The following is a 21937-nucleotide window of genomic DNA, read 5'->3' on the forward strand; positions in this document are numbered from 1 at the left end:
CTCTGCAAGATTCTAATGGCTGTAAATTAATTATATTATTTACATTATAAATGTTTTAAAAGTTTTATGCTTTTGAGTTTTTTGTTTTAATTTGGGACTAAATAATATAGAGCGGATTCAGAGGAATAGATGTGAAAGGTGAGGAAATTATTTTGCTCATTCATTTTACAATTTGCAATTACAGGCAGGGAAGTCTAGTAGAAAGAGAGACACAGAGTGCATGATAACAGCGCTCGCATTTTCTGCAGGTTCCCATGTGATATGTAGGGGATAGGATGCAAATAATAATTAGAAATATATTACGTAGTCAGTCAGGAGTAACCTGGTTAAAACCCTGAACACCACTTAGAAAGTCTTCCTCTGAGAAATCGACTGCCAGGAAAAATGGGGAGGAGGAGCTGGTAGCAAGGCCTTTCCAATGACTCATACAACAGCGTGTGAACAACAAACACGTCTACCGTGCTACTGCATATATTAAATATAACAAAAGGGCATGTCAGGAAGTTTCTTACAATTTTTGATTTCATGACATGCTTTTATTACTTTCTCCATTTTTTCAGTCACAGGTTATTAGATTTACTGCAGCTTTGGAAGGTACAACACATTAGTATCTGTCGGGTATGCTGCCCCTAATGACTTTCTTAGCTTGCTCAAGTACAAACATCTTGCACTGATATTTATCAAGTGAACACAATCTTTTACCTATTCATTTGTCTTAGGAATGAAGAGCTTCATGTTTCCACTGATACTGAAAGCAAGATTTCAATGAAGTCCAAAATGTTCAGTGCATTGAAAAGAATAAATTTTGCTTGGTCTCAATAATATTTAAAATAATCTAAATAAGATTTCTGGCACAACGTTGCTTCAGCCATTACCATTAATTAGAACTTTTGTCTTTTTTTTTTTTTTTAATTAGTACTCTGTATAAGTGCACTCAGCAAACTGCAAATTGTCACAGTATCTATTGATCTTTTTGACATGCCTAATCAGCCTAATTCTGCTGATAATAGAAGAGTCAGTCTGGTCTGCTCTGATGCTATTGACAGAAAAAAATGTGTCTAAAAGGGCAATGAAAAATGCTGTTTGATTACAATAATAAATTAAGTATTATCAATCCTATCACATAGTCACATATTTGATCAATCTTGCTATTTGAGATATGCAAAATTTGGCTTAAACTACATGAAATTAATCAGACAAATTTTTATTCCTTTTCTGTAGATCTTATTCTACTCTCTGCTGAGTATTTTCATTGTTGAATTCTCATGCAAAATAATCAAATTAAAGAAAATTTCACTGTTTCATACAGATTTGATTTAAATTCTTTAATTTCCCTTTAACTACTTATAGGAGAGGGAAATGTTTTATTGACCTCTAGCCAAAGTACTAGTTGGTTCCATTGATTTAAATAGTATTTGCATCAATTCTCACAAGAAATACAGCTATATCGTATCATAATGTTTTTACTTTTGCATAATGAAACTCTGCAGCAAGAGGATTATCCTGAGTTTTTTGTCTGTGGCGGCTTCTGGTATTTGAGTTTGAAACATAATTCTCTATCAGATGTTAGAAACAAATCTGATTGATAGACCGAAAACATGCAGTGCAGAGGTGGAGAAAAGGACAAGAGTAAAAGGTGAAATATCATTGAGAGGTAAATGTAACTGAAATCTACTTAATAGAAAGGGAACTATAATTGTTGTTGAAATAACTGCCGTAAATCTACGTTGTAACCAGAACTAGGCCTTGCATAGTCTGTGTACTCTTTGTTTCTGATATAATTTAATAAAGATGCCTCTCAAGACATCTCATTAAAGGTGACTCATTATTGTGGAACTCCCATTTAATGCTTGTGTGGCTTCATTATCTTTAGCATAGCTACACCAGCATAAAATCACAATGCTGCGACTGTGAATATATCCTTCAAATTCCAACCAAGCACTAACCAGAGTCTGATCTGAGTTACGATACTATAAATCTATTGTATTTGAAATCATTGGGATCACATGCTCTACCAGAAAACACTGTTTGCTCTACTGAATGCTTAACTACTGAACCACCACTGCGCTATTATTACTATAGTTATTTATTAGGAAAGGCTGACAGTTTGATAGAAACTATTCTTCTCAGGCAACGTAATATAGATATGAGTGCTTGTGTATAAGTCATTCCAATTAATTAGTTTGTTGGTATTTTATTAAGCATTAACTGAAAGTGATTTTTTTCTTCCAAATCTACAATACCTCAGGCTTTCAGCTAATTAATTGGATGCCACCTTTGTTATTTACAAAGGGATTGTGATGATATAGTTTTAGTTCATTTTGAGCCAATGCTTCCTTGATGATTAATTAGCGCCATTTGAAACAAGTTCAGAGAAGTTCTATGAACTGCCCTGGGCCTGCACTGGGTTGTCCAGCCGCTAAGCGAGCAGAGTAAGCGCACCGCCGCGCACACTTAATTCAGAAATGCTGCTCCTGCGTGCTCTCAGCAGTGCCACACACTGCTAATGCTGCTTCGAGAAGGGAGAAGCAGCTTGTTTTAGAGGCGCTGAGGCCAAGCTGCTTCTCAAATACCAAAACGTGTGTTGGGCTGTGCTGCAAAGGTAGCTCTTCTGCTCTCCACTGTGCAGCCACAGGAATCAGAGGATGCTATTGGCTTTCCTTCTCACCCCTTAAAATTTAAAGCTGTGTCAGGCACCTGAAAACTGCTTGATATCACTGATGACTTGTGTTCCAATGTTTTGTGGCCTGTTTGTGATTTGTGTGTGAGGTGAATTTAGTAAACATGAAGATCTTTCTTCCTAGGAGCTTGTTTTCTTTAAGGCAAGATGGGAAGCTGCGTACGTGTGTTGCTTTCGTCAAGGTGTGACTAAGGGACAGTTTAGATTAAAGGCATAAGAATGTGTGTGTGCTCACTAGGAAGGAGCACAAAGATTTTTAATTCACTGCAACTAGAAACTATTCAATGCAAAAAAGCCTGACTCGTGAGTCCAGGAACATCTGGGATAACCAACTACTAGGTTTTCTATACAAAAGGAGCAAAGGAAACAGACCTGAAGTTTTCATTCACTCCAGCTGTCTCTGATGATCAGTTAAGTGACATGAGGTGTAGAGTAAGCTCAGGAGTTACATTCCAACTTAGTGATTCTTTTACATGTATATAGCTACAATATATTATTGCATACCCTTGTACAAGGGGCAGTGGAAGGCCAATGTGTAAGAGCAGGTTGGTGAGAAGCATATGACATTCTTCACTGAGCAAGTTGAAGTCAACTGTTTGACTCAGTCTCTCCTAGCATATCCAGATGTAGCTGGATCATATATCTGAAATCAGCATTTAAACAGCTTTTCAGTATGTCAAGGCAGCAAAAGTCTTTGGGGATTGTTCTAAAAAATCATCCTCAAGCTGAAGTGTCTGCAGCACTGGAGACACTGAGACACATTTGTGGGCAAACAGTTGGTACAAAAGAAACTTTCCCAGTATGTGAATGTCTGATGGCTGTAGCAGATACTTCAAATGCAGCATGTCTTCAATTAGAGTTCAGATGGACAATCAAGCTATAGTGGCATAAAACTTTTTCACACTTCAGCTGAGCCATAATGACTGTGGGTGTGTCTTTAGTCCATAGAAAATGATAATGCAGGGATGAACGACATCCTGATCTAAATGGTGGATGAAGAAGGTGTGCAGCTGTTTAATGTGATGTGTTTTTGTGTGTGCAGCCAGGCAGGCAAATGAAGAGGCTAAAGCCTCCCTAAATCCATGCCTGACTTAACTCAGACTGCAGGCTAAACTACTTCGCATTTCTTTACAGTTGGTCTAGGCTGAAAGCAGGCATGGGGACAGCTGCCATCACTCAGTTCATGTGCAGTAACCTGTTCCTCCAAATAGACACTGTGTGAATTCAGAGAACTGATCCTATCACCTAAACCCACAGCGTACAACCTGCATAGTCACTTCCTTTGCAAGATAGAATTACAAATAGAAAAAGATATTTTTGAGTCCTCTAGTCCAAAGATGCAGCCCCACGTACACGGATTGAGAGGCTCCATTCTGGCAGCATCTGGACTCTGGCAGTGGGTCTGTCCTTATTGAACACTTTGCTTTACTGGCAGCCTTAGGGCTGGTCACAGGGGAAACAAAAAACAGACAATAGTATTGCGTTCAGCAAAAAGAGTCCTGCAGCAGGTGATTGGCAAATAGCTTGGCAGGAGATTTACAGCGAAATATGAAGCACTGCAAAAAAGGTTAAGATCTAAATTTAAGTCATGTTTCTCTCTCCCTGTAATAATATTTTTCAGACTAGTGGACTCACAACCAATTTTTGGTGCTGAACTGACTTCAGAATATTAGCTATGCCCATTTCAAATGTTTTTTCTATATTTGCTTTGCTGCTTTTAGTGATGAAAGAAAAGATTTTTTTTCCATCATCATCCTAAATCTCTTTAGCTTTATATTTGGAAAAGATTATGGATTTCATTAAAAATTGCTCTTTGGAGGAGTATTTCTCATTCTGAGTCCAAGGTTATGTTTTTACACATGGAAAGTTTGTCTTAATTGTTTCATATTTAATACTTTTCATGCTTACAAATCCATTTTTTTCCCTCAAATGAGTTATAACTGGCTCCATTCCAAAATGACACATTTGCTATTAGTCAGCTCTTTTTTCCTAAATAACTTAGTTTTCATGAAACAGAACAACATCTGTTAGGACTTCTTGGTTTATAACCAGGTTATCTATCTATCTACTTTACTTTTCACAAAACAGAGGGAAATGCCAGATAGCAGGGCACGGAACAGGTAGAAGCAAATGGCAATCCCAAGTATTCCTACTGGGGTATTCACTATACAATTGATAGCATTCTTATTGACTTTCCAGTTATACAGCTATGAATGATTGGAGTGGAAAGTAAAACTTATAGGAACTGTTTGTCTACATAAATATATGTAAGTATAAGTGAAAACCAGAATAAATTACAATATGCATCATAAACTTCCAGCTTCATATTATAATGCTACTGGCCAATACTAGTGAGTGTTTGGGTAAAAGCTGTAGAGGAAAAATGCACAATTCAATTTATAATTGCCTCTCTGTGGGAAATACCCATTGCCCGAGATTTCTTTGAAGTAATCCTTTGCAGAGCAATCCTTTATCCCATCCATAGCAGTTTTTCATTCACTGATCTCCCTAGGCTTTGCAAAAGAAAGAAAGTGTTATTATCCCATCGTAGCAGGGAGGAAAACTAATGTGAAGTGGCCTCTTCCAAAGCTTGAGGAAAATGGCAAGAGAGAATGAAAAGTACAGGATTTTACATCAGTGCAATCTTGGTTCTGAGCTTTAAAGTCTACAGTACTGCCAACTTCTTGGCTAGCGGGTCCCAGTGTTTGGGAAGGCGGAAGGCACTGGCTCCACTGCCCTGTCATTGGGACGGGCTGCACCTGACCAAGATGATGCACATAAGTGCTCTTCCTTGGCCTTTCCTTGCTTCCAACAATGTTTGTGTTGGGGGGATATCATCCATGAGCGCTAGGGCGCAAGGCAGAGGACATCAGTCTCTATGTGCAGTGAGCCACCTCCTCCTGGCACTCCAGGGGCTCAGTCATGGCATGCAGAGAAACTGGAGCTGGTTCCCCCCATGCTTAGATGTGTGGCTCAGACCTCTGAGCTGTCTTTGGAGCTGTGTCTGCAACACACTGCACTTCAACTAATTCCATAATGTAAATCTTGGAAAGGCTTTTTAACTTGGAAGCAGCGGCGTGCAAATGTGGCTGTGCCGAATCTAGAGTTTCACTGCTAATGAAGTCTTCCTGTGCTGCTTGCTTTTTAGAAACATTCCTGCTTATGCCTTTGCTAGATGAAAAATTTCTTCTACATCATGCTTCATTTTATAGTGTAGATATATGCTAAATATGTCATACCCACAGGGTGAAATGACAGCACTGAACAATCAGAGGCTAATATACCGTGCGTTAACTTCCCCACTTAGTTGTCTGCAGTGGGGAGTCTGAAACCTAATTAGTGCAAAACCCACCAGCCTTGTTAAACTATGGACACCGTTTTTGCTAATAACACTTCAGGTGATCAGGTATTAGCCATGGTAAGATATTATATGTACAACTATTCATTACAAAATTTCAACTTCCTACAAATTCAGAGTGGTGACTTACAGATGTCCCTCATATCTCTACAGCAGAACCTGTTCCTTTGAGAAAAAGTGATAATAATCTATTCTACATCACATGTTAAAAGATGAGGGGATTCAGGTTGTAATGGCTTTTCCTGTGCAATATGCTATTCAGGATTTGTAAATTTAAAAGGGCCTTGTGCTGGCTAAAGGGACACAAACCCTCAAATTAGCAGTAGGTTTAAATTGTGTTTGCAGTAAGCAGTACAAAACACTGATTATTCACATGCCCTGTTACTCCAGACTCGGTGTTGGTTCAGCCCATTGCTGACTGACTTCTGTTGGCTTCACTGAATGATTTTTACAGTGCAGACACGATTTAATCTGTGTCAGAAAGCAAGCAGGGACAGTGACGCTAAGCAACAGAAATGATTTCGGCTCAAAGCAGAATATGAAAGCTGGGAAGAGAACGTCAGTATTATCGAGTCTAAACCAATGTGACTGATCCATTCTTATTAGGAATGAATAAAAAAGTATAAATTTGACTTTCAAAATATTTTTTAATGTTTCTCTAGAAGAACTTAGAAGTTTAACAACATACTGGGCACTTCGTGAAAAGTGCAGGCTCAGGCTGAAAACCCAAATACTTAATAGCCAAACATTTCTCAAGGAAAAATCCTTCCATCAAAAAAATCTGTAGCTGCCAAGGCAGCCTGCAGAAGATACATGTGGAAGATACACATGGAAGGCAGGGAACTGGGAGTTATGGGGGAGCACATGTTTACTAATGAGAAAGTTCTCCATTCTAGAATCTTATTTAATTTTGAAATGCTTCAGTTAAAAAAAAAAAAGCACACCATATTTTCCTTTCTCATCTACATTTCAGTAAATGTAAAATTATAAATGTAAACCAATTTAAAGTACATTTAATTTCCTTTCTAAAATCACCAACTGTAGTAAAATATATTTTTCTTGTTTATCCTCAGAGGGCTCTATGCTTCATTGCTACTGCAGTGTATGAAGAATTTAGGAGTAGGCATTAGTTACAGAACATCACAGTGCTGCTCTGAGCTTATTTTGTTAACCCAGACTGTTTTTTCTCTGTGGTTACTTGTAGCAACTGTATAGACAGACATGGCATGGTTATTCCTTACCAGCTCATTGCTGCCATCCTCATCAAAATCCTCCTCTATCCCATCAGTCATCTCTTCTCCATCCCCATCTGCATCTGGCCCTCCTTCAATTGGCTCTTCTGTAGAGTTATCTGCATTCTCTGATATGCATTCCTCTTGAATCAAATCAGCATTATCTTCCATTTGTTTCTTTTGAGCTTCTGTAAGGAAAACATACTCTATAGAGATTCAGTAACCTTCCCTATTGGTGGCAAAGAAAAGTGCTCTGAGGAAGAAACCTAAGTTTCCCATCTCCAGATGTCCTAGCTTTGTAAAAATCAGTGTGTTAATATCTACCAGGCAAACACGATCAAATCCCTTGTTTTCAAAAATTAATGCATAAAGCAACCATAGTACCCACATGCTCATCTATCCCATGCAGTGGATGAAGGCTTGATTTACCAGCAGATCCAGCTTTTTGATTTTCTGAACTTTGCTTTGCTTTGGGATTCCACTTGGCATAGTCACTATATATTTATTTATTTGCAGCCAATGAGAAGTACATAAATCTCTGTGGTCTGAGAAGCCAAACGCTGCTAATTGCCAATAAATGGACAAGAATTTGCATAAATTTGCTGTGAATATATCTCAACAACCATACAGATAATCAACAAATCCTTCTAGACAACTGAATATATTTTTTATGGAGTAAAGTAACAGTTTCTCCCTGTTCGTATAATGCGCCAAGGTAACTGGAGGGCTTCCTATAATTTCTGCAAAGCGATGAAAAGAAAGACCAGTTCCATGGAGGCCCAGAAGATCTGTTCTGGTTGACTTAGCGCTGATAGCTGCATTGTTGTGATTATGCGTTGCGAGACTCCTGGACGTACTGAGGAACTTCATCCAGCCAGCAGAAATCCAGAGTAGGACTGAGAGAGGAATGACAGAGACAGACTGTCCAGAAGAGTGGTTGGAGGGATCAGAGTCTTATTCCTATGCACATCAGGAGTTTAGAAGACAATCTTTATGTAGTCAAAGGGAATACAGGCCAGACAATCGGTTGTGTGTAGCTGGAATACGAATGTCTTTTCAGTCTGAGGATGACAATACTCATCAAGGATGAAATTTCCAGAACAAACCCATTTCTTTGTAGATTGACTGTTCTGTAACACTAGTAGTGCATCACCTGTCTTGTTGGACAGCCAATGAATTTGCAGATTGCCTGTGAAGCTCTCTGTTTTTCAACTCTATGAATATATTATTATTTTACTATAAATTGTTACCAGCTGCATATAATATTCAAATCTGCTCATAGTTTTCTGTATCATAGACTTAAACCAAGACATTTGTTTTTCCTTCTATCTCTGCACATTTGTTTTGCATTTTACTTTAATTACTTCACCCTTTGTTAGTCTCTAATCCCTCATTTTCAAATTCATTTACTGAACACACATAACAAGTAAGCTTTTCTCCCTTAGTCACATAATTTCTTCAGAAAGATTTTTGGACTTAAAGAATAAAAAGTCATCTTTGATAATTGTTTTGACAGTACTGTAGTCATGTATATTAGTAGAAGATTCAGCCCATGGAGCCTCATCATCTATTGGTAAGGTGCTCTATACAGTACCATGCTAGTTATAAGTCATTGCGTTACTCACTGCGCAAGTAAATGTGGATTGAATCAGCTATGCCTACTATGTCCTGCCCCACCACCTTCTGCCTCGAGCCACTTCTGAGATTAACCCAGCCTTGGCAGTGACAACTGAATCAACTTTGGTCAAGGCTTTCAAAAAAGGTTCCTGAAATTATGGACTTAATACACTTAAATGGGAAAACTTTTAGTATGCAGCTGCTAAAAAATTAGGTCACTTACTTGTCTGAATGAGAACATAGACTGGGTTCTTCAGAGGAGTCTAAATTACCAGCTCAGCTTCTAACTCTTTTGGGCTCTTCTGAGAAGCTAAACTTAAGATCCTACCTTTCAGCACTCATCTCTGATATTACAGGGAGAATATTCTCCTCTAACAATTTTTTCCTATCAGAACAGCTTCTTATCCCTGGCTCCCCGATTCAGATTTTTACAAAAAAAAGGAACTATTCCTTCAGTTTCCCTACGTACAGGAAATCCTCTTATCTATATTCCCCTTATTGGCATGGTTAGGGGTTGATAATAGTAAAAGACAGAACATCAGCCGTTATTGCAAGGAGAGTTTTCACGCAGCTGTAGAGCAGTAACCAATGTACGGACTGAGCTTGTCCAGCTTGCCTGTTTAACCTGTTGCATTTCTCCAGATGGGTAACTTTTGAGAGTAATAATTATGTATTCTTAGATGAAAGTGATGCAAACTTAAAAACCCAAAAGAGCAAGATAATGGCTTGGTTTTTGTTTTGTGTAAACGAGACATCGATCCTCTCTCTGATCCCAGTCTGAGGCCACACCTTCTAGCAGAGGAAAGTAAGAAATATTGCCAAACCACAGAGACAGAACAAAATCATCTCACATCTGACACAGTAAATGAAATAGTTCAGCTACTGATGTAGCTTTGTCTTATAAAAATCTTTTAGCTGAGGAAGCAATCATCTGCAGACTAATCACCCAGGCTGCGTAACCATCTTCATCAGCTCAGGAGACTTAAATAGGGATCCAGGTTTACTGGTATCTCTGAGGTATTTTTTCTCCTCACACCTTCTGATGAGAGGCAAGGAATATGGGGAATGGGTTTTGCACCTGATGCTTTAAAACATCAACAATTTGAAACCAGTTTTTAATTTCTGAGGAGATTATTCATTGCTTGTTTTCAAAAGGCATAACAGTATGATTCAATACAAATCAACGTTTTCCTCTTTGAGCTGATTTCTATTTAAATGAGTTCACTACAATCCTTTAGCAGAAGTGAAAATTGGATATCAAAGTACAACGACATGCAGGTTGTTTTGCATAGTAATGGATTTTATATGAAAGCTCCCTAAAGTAGGGATGTGCCATCTCAGAGCATTTCAGTACACAAGTGATTCAATGGAGTGCCTTGCAATTACATCTTCACCGATTATACCAACTTTTATCTAACTTGCATAAAGTACAAAATAGAATATAATGAATACATATTGTGTATGGTTCTCCTAAAAGAGATAATCACACTCTACTAATGGTTTACCTTAGGTTTGGAAAAAAGCACTCAACTTATTTTGTGGGGTAAACTCTAACAGCTGAGGGATTGGTCCTTGTCTGTCAACTTAGAAAATGATTGTAAATAAAAGGTAGGGTTTTTTTAAAGAGCTGGGTTTTTTTGTTTGTTTGTTTTTTTGTTTTTTTTTTTTTCATCTGTTAACTGCAAAACTTTTTTCTGTAGTCTTCTGCCCTAAGAAGACATTCTTTAGGGTTGTTTCTGAATGCCAGCAGAAAACTTCTGGGATCAGAGAGAAACCCCCACAATAGATCAGGAAATAGGGCAGGCACTTGGAAACAGGAGGGATCCAGATCTAAATATCTATTTTGCCTGTGTCAGGTTCATGAACCTCAACTGCTAATTCCCACCAATGTTTTAGACAGTCATGATGGAGCTCTCTTTATGTGTCCTGTTGGGTCTTTTTGACTTCATGTAACTGCCTTGAGTTAGGCAAGGCACACGAATTTGAGTGACCAGTCACCCAGGCAGCTGTGGATTCTAAGGCAGAATTTCTTTCACACATTTCACACAAAATATATAAAAAGTTTTAATCAGAGAATAGAGGGAAAAAAAAAAAGAACATTGAGATTTTTCACGAGATGATAAGGCTTCCATTTCCCCACTGGTTCTCATAAAAATCAGCTTGCTAGTACACAGCTCCTGTACAGAGAAATACCATGTGATTTATGAGGAAATAGTCAAGGAAATACCATAGACAGTGGTAAAAAATGAGATTGTTTTCTATATATACTGTGGTGAAAATGCAACCTTATAAATCCCTTATAACTGCTCAGCATGGCTTTAAAGTGCTGCCAGGTGAGATCATTCAGCTAACAAAATGATCACTGCAATGATAGAAATAAAGATCTTGATTAAAGGAAAAAGTAGTGTTGGACTTTGTCATTCCCAAGGTTTGACTCAAAACAAAACATTTCAAGCCAGAAAAATGCTGAACTAGAGGTGCAGCTGGTCTTACAGAGATGCCACAAGTTCACACAATATCTTAGGTTGGAGGGGATCTCTGGACTCTCCAAGTCCAACTCCTCTTCAAAGCAGGGCCAAACTCAAAGTTTGGTCCAGGTCCATGGGGCCTTGGCCCAATGAGTTGTGAATGTCTCCAAGGATGGAGCTACTACAGTCTGGGCAGCCTCCTATACTGCTTAGTTGCATCTCTTTTCCTTATATCAAATAGGAATTTCCCTTGATGCATCTCATGACTATTGCCTATTGCCCAGGCAATAATTCCTGATATAGACCATCTAATAATTCTTACTGTGGATAGCACAAACATCCCCAAGGTCAACAACCTCTAACTTAATTCTGTTCAGTCAATTTTTAGTGATGTTTTGTTTCCAGAACATCTAGTAAGAATCTTTTATTTTCTTTTTTTTCCCTTCTCTACTACACTATAGAAAACAATTCTTGAAATGATGTTGCATGCTCTGTGAAGAATATTATTTTATTCTCCCAATAGTTCTACCTGAGAGTTAATTTACCTTGTTTCATGCCTCCATTATGTAGCAAAATTTCTGGAAGGCTTCTGTTCTCTCTGGTCTGTCTGCCTGACTGATAACTAGATTCTAAATTAATTCATTTGGCTACAAATTGCTTTCACCTACCTGCTTCAGCTTTTTGCTGCTTTTCGATCTTTTCCAGTCTCCCTAGCAAGGAGTCAATTTTTGTTTTGATTTGGGTTAATTCCTTCTTGATTGTTTGCAACTCATCTGATTTCACTGTGGAAAGAGAGCAAAGATGCATAACATGAAATAAACTATATTTGTAGCCCCTCATGAACAAAACATGCTCTTTTTTCTTTCCTCTGTAGTACAAAGTCTACTCTCTCATTTTTGTGAGTATTTTTAGAGATTAAACTTTTAAACCAAAAATTGTTAGTTAAAAATGCTGAATCCTAACAAATCACAGGATTCTAAGCCCTAATGGCAAGAGTTTATGTGAGGTGTATTGCTCTGTAATAAGCATTTCAGGCAAAACATCTCAAGGGCATTCTTAGTAAATCCAAGTAACTTTTACTGAAAAACAGCCTATAGTGAAAAAATCATTCAAATATGACAGACAGTTCACAGTGTTGCAATGCTATTTTGCTGGACTATTTTGTAATAACAGCAACAATAGTAAAAAGATCCCTCACAGCAGCATTAGGTATTTTTCACCAAGAGTGAATGGTGACATAAATGCTAGGAGAGCCAGGAATGCAATGTTATGTTCCAGTCAACAACTTCACTGCAGTAGGTGTTAAGTATTATTGCTTCAAAAGCTTACAGTTCTTGTAATTTCCTGTACTTTTTCCAGCTGTAGATAACTTATGAAAATATTTCTTTTTATGATCACATCCAGGGTCATGGAGGCAATGCCTATAAATTAAGAGCTGAAATTTCCAAATCTTTGTTGCATTGCATTATTCTTCATTTATATTCATTATTGCACTCCCATTGTCTAACTTCAGGAGTAACTCCTTTGGAGGTGTTTTGGCTTCAGAAGAAACAGCACTGCAGCACTCATGAATGACCTCATTATTATGGCATTATCAGGACATGTTTTTAGGCTCAGAAGACAGTCCAAGCAAATCCACTTGCCCTGTCTGTGCTGGGATATCATGTTGAAAAGGCCAAGAGGAGGAAATGGGAACCCTGTGCCAGCATGACAGAAAAAAGCCATTTATAAAGTTCAAGAGTAGATAACACAGCTGTCACTCTTACAACTCTCGTAGGAAGAACTGGGCCATCACCTTAAACTGGTGGGACTGGCAATGGAAGACCACTGAGCAGTATTACTAACCCATCTTTACTGTTGCTGAAGGAGGACGTGGATTGACTTTGGTGTGTGCATCCAGAGCAATGGGAGGGCCCTTAGTGAGCCTGGGAAAAGGGATGTTCTGCCATGGAGAAGGACACGCACCCTTTCTGTTCAAAGGGTCTCCTTGCTGCATCTTGCCATATCAGTCCCATTCATTGACTTTTGGGCATTTATCTCATCATGGAGTCTGATGGGTATTTTTTGTCAGACAGTGAAAATCTGATGATGAAGTGTGCAGGCAAGGTACTGCCTGCGCCAGTGGTAGTATATGAGTACGCATTTACTTCAAAATCAGCCTTGTTGCAAATTTGGAGAACATTCACTGAGGTTGAAACCAAGGCTTTGTATCTTAAGAGTTTGGGTCATATGCATTATAGTTATAACAAGTGAGCTAAAGGCAGTTGGTTGCTATATATGGTAACAAATTTGTTTCATCATGTGGTCACATTGAGAAATTGTATATCTCACACTATCATAGGCTGAAACCTTTGATCTCATATTGAATGAATGGTAGGACTCAGAGAACAAAGCTTAAAAATAACCTTTGTGCTATACCCTTATACGCTATATAGTATTTGATGGAATTTTTCTCTATATTTATACAGCAAGACCTTAAAATGTTCTTAGAGAAGTAACGGGTCACTGTCCAATCCCCCAGATCTGTAACAAAACGTTAAGATTCTGACAACTGTATATTTAGAAGGTTACTGCTTCCCCAGGGGCAGTGGCTGGTCCATGCTGGAGTAGCAAGGCAGCGCAGATTCCAGGGTGAAATGGTGTGAATCCGTCCAATGGGGAATGCTAAGTGTTTGCAGCAAGCCGCTACGAAGCCAGCTGGCACCACATCCCGCGCGGCCAAGCTGTTGTGTTCGGGGTGCTCCCTTGACTGGAGAACAGCAGGCTTGCCAGGGCTAAAAGGTCAAAAGTCAGAAGTGACACTGCAAGGATCTAATGGTATGTGTTCCCAGTCTAAAAAGCAAAGCAGAAAACATTTGCACTTCTGAGTTTGGTAAGGAAACAGGTACATACGTAGGGCTACTGTTCAACTCGGGTCAAACCTTATCATTCACGTTTAATGAGGTGATTCCATCATATAGTCAATCACTTCAAGTTAACACTAAACAGAACTGAAAGAAAAAAGGGGAAAGATTTTCAACAAATCTGCACAAGTTCCAGATTTCCACCCTGGTTCCAACATTGTGATGGTGATTATTTGAGTTGATTACTGTCTTAATTTGCAGGGAATTGTACAAATCTTCAAAATCATTCTAGAGACATTCCACAGTAAGCAGCAATTACTAAAGACAAATTATGAAGGGTCCTGATAAACAACAAGCTGAAGATGAGCCAGCAATACACCCTTGTGACAGAGGCGGCCATCAACATCCTGGGCTGCATTAGGAGGAGTGTTACCAGAAGGTTGAGGGAGATGATCCTTCCCCTCTATTCAGCACTTGTGAGGCCACATCTGGAGAACTGTGTCTAGTTCAGGGCTCCCTAGTACAAGAGGGAATGAAGAAGACAAAGCCAGACTCTTGTCAGTAGTGCCCACTAACATGTCAAAGACCACTGGCACAAAAGAAACAGAAGAAAGCATATGAAATTCCATCTAACCACAAGAAAACTTTTTTCCTGCTTTTTTTTTTTTTTTTTTTTTTCCTGTGAGGGTGTTCAAACACTTGCACAGGCAGCTCAGAGAGGCTGTGGAGCCTCCACCCTTGGAGATATTAAAAGCCGTCTGGACACAGTCCTGGGAAACCTGCTGTGGGTGACCCTGTTTGAGCAGGGCAGTTGGACCAGATGAGCTCCAGAGGTGCTTTCCAACCTCAACCATTCTGTGATTCCGTGATTCAGAGATATAGAGCTTGGGAAAAACTTCAGCCTTTTTAAGCACAGTGTTACGACAAAGACAAAATGTAAAGACGGTAAATACTGTACTTCAGGTGTCCTGCTATGAGTATATAAATTCTCCTTTAAAACTTCAGAGCTTTTTTTTTTTTTTTTTTAAATTGATCTCAGGCAAGAAATAAAGCTATTTGATAAACATAAAATAAGAAATAAAGCAGTTGATAAACATGAAACCAGAGCTGTGTCTATTCAAAATACCTGTTCATCTGCTTTTGAGTAATAGAATAGGAAAATAAAGTAGCTTACTGCTTTTTTTTTTTTTTCCTATTAGCAGATAAGCAAAGGCCAGCAGGTGACAGAAATGCATGTATTGAAAGGGAAAGAAATGACTAATGAAATTCTGCAAGCACTGGCACCAAAATGGCTAAATATCTTCACACCTTTGAAGCAAAAAAGTAAATAAACAGGTGAAATTTGCTGATGACATGAAATTGGAAGGTACCACCTATTTAGAGTGAACTGGAATGAAAGGAGGAGTCAGGTGATTTTAAGAAATGCTACATTAGAAAAAAGATGAAATATAATTGCACTGAAAAAGTGCAATTGATTGACTAACAGCAGAACTCCTACTCCTAACATTGAAGCTCATCAGCGGAAAAAGACGGTGACAGAATTATCCTTGGGTGTAGTTGCAATCTCAGTTTGACCATAGGCTATCACTGTAATGCAGCCATGAGAAAGAACGTGCAGTGCTAGGATGTGTCAAACGAGGGATTGCTAAAGATGGGGAATTACAATGCCGTTGTACAAGGACCTGGTGAGAGGTCACCTGGAATAATGTGTGCAGGCCGAACCACTGAATTCTAGCAAGTACAGGAGAAGTGCCGTGAAGATGACCGTAAGAATGGAACGCCTGTAGTGTGACAGAAGAGTTTTGCTTGTTTGCCTGAGACAAAAGAAGCTAAAAGTAATTACAACTTTTAATCTAACAGAGTGCTGGCACAACAAATGGACATGAGCAAATGAGAAACAAATTTAAGATGGAAATTAGAAGAAACAGAGACAGACAAAACTCCAAACCTAACTAGCTTTAAGGTGAAGCTTAAAGGATTAGATGATGAGGCTGCTTGCAACAGTAAGGAATTAGATTCAGCGACCCTTTCCAGCCCCCTGCCAGGAGTACAAGGGCCTTTCAGAATGCATCTTTCATTGGAGCATCTAGCACCAAAGGAGACAAACTGCATCCAGATCAAAATAAGAGATTTATAACTGAGGTAAATCACATTTTTAGAAATGAAAGTGCTACTGTTGAATTACATCCCTATTTCTAAAACATTTTTTGCCATCACTACAAATTGATTCATCCACAAAGCATGATTCAGATTTCTTTGGAAAGAAATGCCATGTATTTTTATCTAAGCTTTTCATGTTTAATATTAAATATTTTATCACATTGTATTACTTTAGATTTCACTGAAAAAAAGTTTAGCTGATAAAGCTAAATATAAACTATATGAGTCAAAATGAATTAACTTAAAGGCATAATTCAGTAAGTATTGTAACGTCTTAAGTGTCTACTCCTTAATCTCAAGCACACAGAGTATAAAAAATTTGATTAGTGTTTTCCTCCTGTTTTCAGATGTGTAAAACGAAAGTGCATACTCCAAGAGCTTCAGTTTCTATATTGTCAGAAGAAGTGATTTCTTCCCAGTTCTAAATAGCAATCTGCATCTGCTGTTTCATACCATTAACATGAAGAACTACTTACTATGCGTAGTTTCCACACCAACTTGTTTCATTTTACAAGTTACTTCTGATAATGTGGCTAGGCTGATTTATTTTTTTTCTAGTCTTTGGAGTTAAAAAGAAAATGAAACATTGTCAATGGACCCTTGAAAAAAATATAGATTCAGAAAAGAAATCAAATCCTCTTAACTTATTTTGTGTTTTGGAAGCAAACTTAGAACACATATTGCCACTTTTTGGTAGAAGAACAATTTACTGCACTGGCAGACATTGTTTTTGCAGATGTACTCACCAATGAGCAAGGCATTTTTGGTACTATGTGTTTATATCATCTTTGCTGTGTGCCACAACAAACTTCTGTCTTTGGACTGCTGGTTTTCCGAATTGAATCCATCTAATCCTTGTAATCTCACTGAGGGGTCCCCTGCCTTCTGACCTTTAATACTACATGTATGGGTTCATTTCCTGGATCCAGTCTGAGTGTGGAGAACAGCTATAAGAACAGTTATGTCTATGAGATTTCTACTTAAATCTGAAAAGTCTATTAGGGGATGTGATCTCATGAGAGTTTTGCTATTTGGGAGTGAAATCTTTCAAGCACAGGCAATACCATTTTGACACAGTTAATTCTAAACCTGGATTAAGCTGTTTTATAGTCTTGAATTTCATTAAAACCCAAAATAGCTCCTTCTCACATACTATGTTTCTCCTTATTGAGGAGATCCTTTATTTAACTAGCAATAAATTACAATTAGAATCAACAGTGTGCTAGTTCAAGGGGTTCATATTAACAAAGTAGACTAAGTGGCAGCAAAATATTAAATTGCTTCATCCCACAATTCAATATAACCAGCTTTTCCAAGAAAATGGCAAAAGAAGCTGCAAAACACACATTCTTTACTCAAAGCCCCTAAGGGAATGGCTCAGTTATTTCTCTGATAAACATCTTACAATAAGCTGATTACATTCCTGTCCAAGTCAACAAAATCATGTTTCTACCTTTATGATGGGTTGTTGGACTTGACAAAAAGGGAAGTAAATCTATAGGGAAATCAAGCATGAAAGTCTGTATACTGTGTGTCTAACACATTTTAAAGGTGTGCTGCATGCAGAAATAATATTTTCTTCAATTTATTCCAGCATGATAAATAATTTCTGCAGTTGTGTTCCAATTGCCATTGCAAAGAACTAAGGGTGGAAACTCAGCAAGGGTCAAAACGACAGCCCACATTTTTAGTGATGCATCTTGCAGCTCTCCTTTCAGTGTTAAAGAGCTGGATTCAAAGATGATCTTGTCACCTGGAGCTCTGAGACTGACATTTTTAGAATTCACATCACACCTGAATACATTGAAGGATACTTTCACCGGGGCATAACACTGTCTGTTAGAATCTCTGCACTCCTGATTGCACTTCCATTAAATAATTTGCAGGTTCTGCAATATTTGCATGTTTTGCAGACAGTGTTTTGGAGGTCTTATAACAAGTGGCTGTGGGCATTTAGGCTGGGGTTGAATCCTGTAATCTATGTTATGCATTACTTAAGTCCTGACACAGTACTGCAAAACATTTTCTGAAATGCAGAATAAATAATAAAGCAAATTTGGTGATTATTCTGAGGAACAGATATCAATATGTTAGTGTAATATGCTCTGTCCCATTCACTACAATGAAAATCCAGATTTCTGGGTGAGAGATTTCCTTGACATCTATTGGGATACAAGGTCCTCAGCTCTCTGGAAGAATTTTGGAGTTATTGTTCTGGACAATGAGAAATATATATAAAAAAACTTATTTGAAAATAATTCATCTTCTCAAGGCAAAGTGAGTTCAAAAAGCCCATTCTTATTAGACCACACTTTAGGGCAATTAGTGAATTAAATGCACTAATACTACTAACTTTTCATATGGATAAGAGGACAGTAAAGGATGAACAAAGGAGATCTTATGAATGAATCTATAACTGTATATACTTACTAAAACTTTGATTCACTGTGTGAAAACCCAAAGACTCAATGGCTGGAAAAGACTAACAAAATAATTCAAATATTTTAATATTTAAATAATTTAAATTCTAAATCTACTAACGGGAATAACCTGTTTTCTTTTAATTTAACATAAGGAATCATAATTCATTACTTCAAGTATTGAGGAAAGACAAAAAATAGCTATGGACAAGTAGATTAGTTCAAGATGCATATGAAAATATCTAGATTCATGTTCATCCTCCAGAGAACAAACAACATGTTGTTATTCCCAGACATCCTCTGTGTCAGTGAGCTCCATAATTTGACACCTAAATTTGGATGTCTTCCTGTGCGCTAGGTGTCAAAGCTCCCATCATTGGTAATGGACATGCAGCCAATTCATTCACTGGAGAATTGTATGTGATTCAACTGTACAGCCAACAGAGCTTCCCTTGCTCAGAACGTCATCCTTTCCAAGGAATGGCTTGAGCTCCTTGTTCCTCAGTGTACAACATTATCTTTAACTCTGTTTATCACATTTCCTTTTTTTCAGTCACATGCATGTTTATTACATGTTTTCTTCCAAGGTCTCTGATACCATCAGTTTATACAATACGATCAAGAATGGATCCTAGTGGGCTCACTAGAGATCCATCCTCTTTGTTAGATGCTAGTGTGTAAGAATTGGATATGTTTTTCAAGCAGAGTACATAATTGGCTTATGTTGATGTCATAATTAACCCCTCTTGCAGTAAGATGTGCTGTTGGTGGATTCACTTATTTCATGGTTGTGTGTAAGGGCATGATGCTTTGTTGGCCAGTCTGGAACTGCAAGTGTCTTATTGAAGTCCCTTCATTCTTTCTAATACCTGATCCCTACCTGATCTTTCTCTTCCTCTTCCAGTGACGCTTCCAAGGACAGTATCACTCCACATAAGGGGCAGGGGAAGACAGGTGGGTGCTGAAAGATGCACGAAGAGGAAGATGAAGTTTCCAGGACATACTATGGGGTGGGGAGCTTGGTGAACATGGAAGAGGGAATGCCTATGGTTCATCAGATCTTCTAAGGCCAACTCACTAAAGAAGGGTTGAATAACCCCAAGTTGCCAATCCTGTTTTGCACTCCCTTTAGAACAGGCAAAGACACTTGCCTCTTTCTACCCTCAAAGGAATCTGGCAAAAAAAGCACACACAACCCAACCTCCCCCGGCCCTCCCCAGCCCACCCCCCACCAGTTCACAACACACCATGTCCCAACAGAAATCAGTGTGCCTCTGACTATAACAAGATTATTAGCTTTGCTTTATTATCAGCTATTCACAAGACCTCATGGTGCATAAGCAGTCAGGATGATAGGACAGGCTTCTTCTGAGGCCAAGGGAGTAGGTCAAATGTTTTTGAAGGGATTTCCCTCAAAAGTTACATCAGTGTGCTCTGACTTGCAGGAAAGGCATGGCAGCTTTAGTAACCAAACCAGTTTTTCAAGCTAAAGGCTAGGAAATGACTGCAACAGAACTATATAGTGGAAACTGTTTGCAGAAATTACTAGGATCATCGTTTCAATAATATCCAACCGATAGGAGCAACTCACATTTGGATCCTGAGGAAGAAGCCCCACTTGAGGTGGATCGTGATGCTCCTTTCATGGAGAAAACCCCTTTGCCTCTGCGAGTTGTTGTCACAGCCACACGAGGACGCTTCAGTGGAATCACTGCACGGGGTGGTGGGGGGACACGGCCGTGGTAATCAAACAACCTAGAAAAGATTAAGTCAGCTGGACTCCATAAAACCTTCTGTGATTTCATGTCGTGGAAGACCTGTCAACTAAATTTTCATGTTATCTTTGAGAAAATTACCCTTTGAAACCATAATCACTTTATATCACAGTGAAATTAGATTTCAATGACCTATGCACATTAAGTGTCATATTCAGATTTCAGTCACAGACCAGTGCATAGCTCAGATTTTTTGCGTAATTTAAATGAGGGATGTGTTACAGGACTATTATTTGCATTATGGAAAATCTGTAATCTGCTTTCCACAGGTCCACATAATTTCATTGCACTCAACTAACAGCAGTACAGTCTGTTGTGGTGACATTTCAGGTCCTTTATTACATGCAGGGCTTAAATTCTAGTTTTCTATCTGCTATCCTTAAAGACAGAAAAAGAAATGAACTTTTCTGAAGCCAACCATCACTATAAAGAAATATCCTGCAGTTCTTAAAATACCAAAAGAGTCTTTATAGTGAGGGACCTGTATGTCCTTCTGAATGCATTGAAAAGAGGTCCTTGCATATGTTCTCTTGAATTAAAGAATGAATTGATGTGGAATCACTAAAAAACCCAAGCACGCTTAATAAATAAAAGTCTTGTTCAAACCAAAACCACTGTAGATATTCAGAGAATTACCACTACAGTCAATAAAATATACTCTGCAACCAAAATGAACTAGGTTTCCCAAAGAGAATACCCCAATGGTAAAAACACAGTTATCAACAGGAGCTAACTAACCTGTGCAGAAGAAAATAAAGGCAGTAGAAAAGGTAATCAAAGCTACAGATAAATTTAGAACATAAAAGCTATGAGCTTTGAATATGACAGGTCAGGAGAAGAAAGTTTAGAAAAGAGATTTCCAGTTCAGAGACTGAAGGAGAGGGACAAGCAACATTCTTACAAAATATTTCAGCTGATACTTGCAACTAGTAATTATGGAAATTTATAACTGCATGTTTAATTTTCACAATTCTGACTACTGTCATGCAGCTGGACAGATAGATACACATTTGAAATCAGACACACAAGAAGCAGTAATTCACTCACCACAGTGTCTAACAGCACGCTGAACAGGAAGCAGAATTAAACATAAGTCTTCTAGCCTGTTTTCTGGCAAGTAAACACCTAATGCTTAAATCCCAGTACCCTTACTGTTGTCTGTACTGTAATCCTACAGACAATATAACCAGCTCTCTCCTTTTCCATAGCCGCCTACAAAATATGTCACAGAGATCCTGTCATCCCCACTGAACTTGGACTCCATGGCCTTGAATATTCTTACTGAATAAGCAGTTTCTAGCCATTGTGAGTATCACTTATCATATTAGATTACCTGTTGGTCACAATCTCCCATTTGACATCATTACTGGAAAAAATGTTTCAG

At 38.3% G+C, this 21937-nt stretch overlaps 1 protein-coding gene across 11 annotated transcripts in view; it reads right to left on the reverse strand.

The window, feature by feature from the left end:
• Nucleotides 1-21937, reverse strand: part of RALYL (RALY RNA binding protein like) — a 391973-nt gene that overhangs the window by 13319 nt on the left and 356717 nt on the right. For 4 of the 11 annotated variants that reach the window (XM_054817867.1, XM_054817860.1, XM_054817861.1 and 1 more), the window contains 4 exons: nt 20370-20533; nt 19659-19739; nt 12024-12137; nt 7280-7458 (listed from right to left, as the gene is read on the reverse strand). In XM_054817867.1, coding sequence (XP_054673842.1) covers nt 7280-7458; nt 12024-12137; nt 19659-19739; nt 20370-20533 — 538 coding nt within the window. The remainder of the gene's footprint in view (nt 1-7279; nt 7459-12023; nt 12138-19658; nt 19740-20369; nt 20534-21937) is intronic. The other 7 variants (XM_054817871.1, XM_054817862.1, XM_054817869.1 and 4 more) reach the window with 5 other exon arrangements.

Source organism: Grus americana, chromosome 2 (assembly GCF_028858705.1).
Source record: "Grus americana isolate bGruAme1 chromosome 2, bGruAme1.mat, whole genome shotgun sequence".
Lineage (NCBI taxonomy): Eukaryota > Metazoa > Chordata > Aves > Gruiformes > Gruidae > Grus > Grus americana.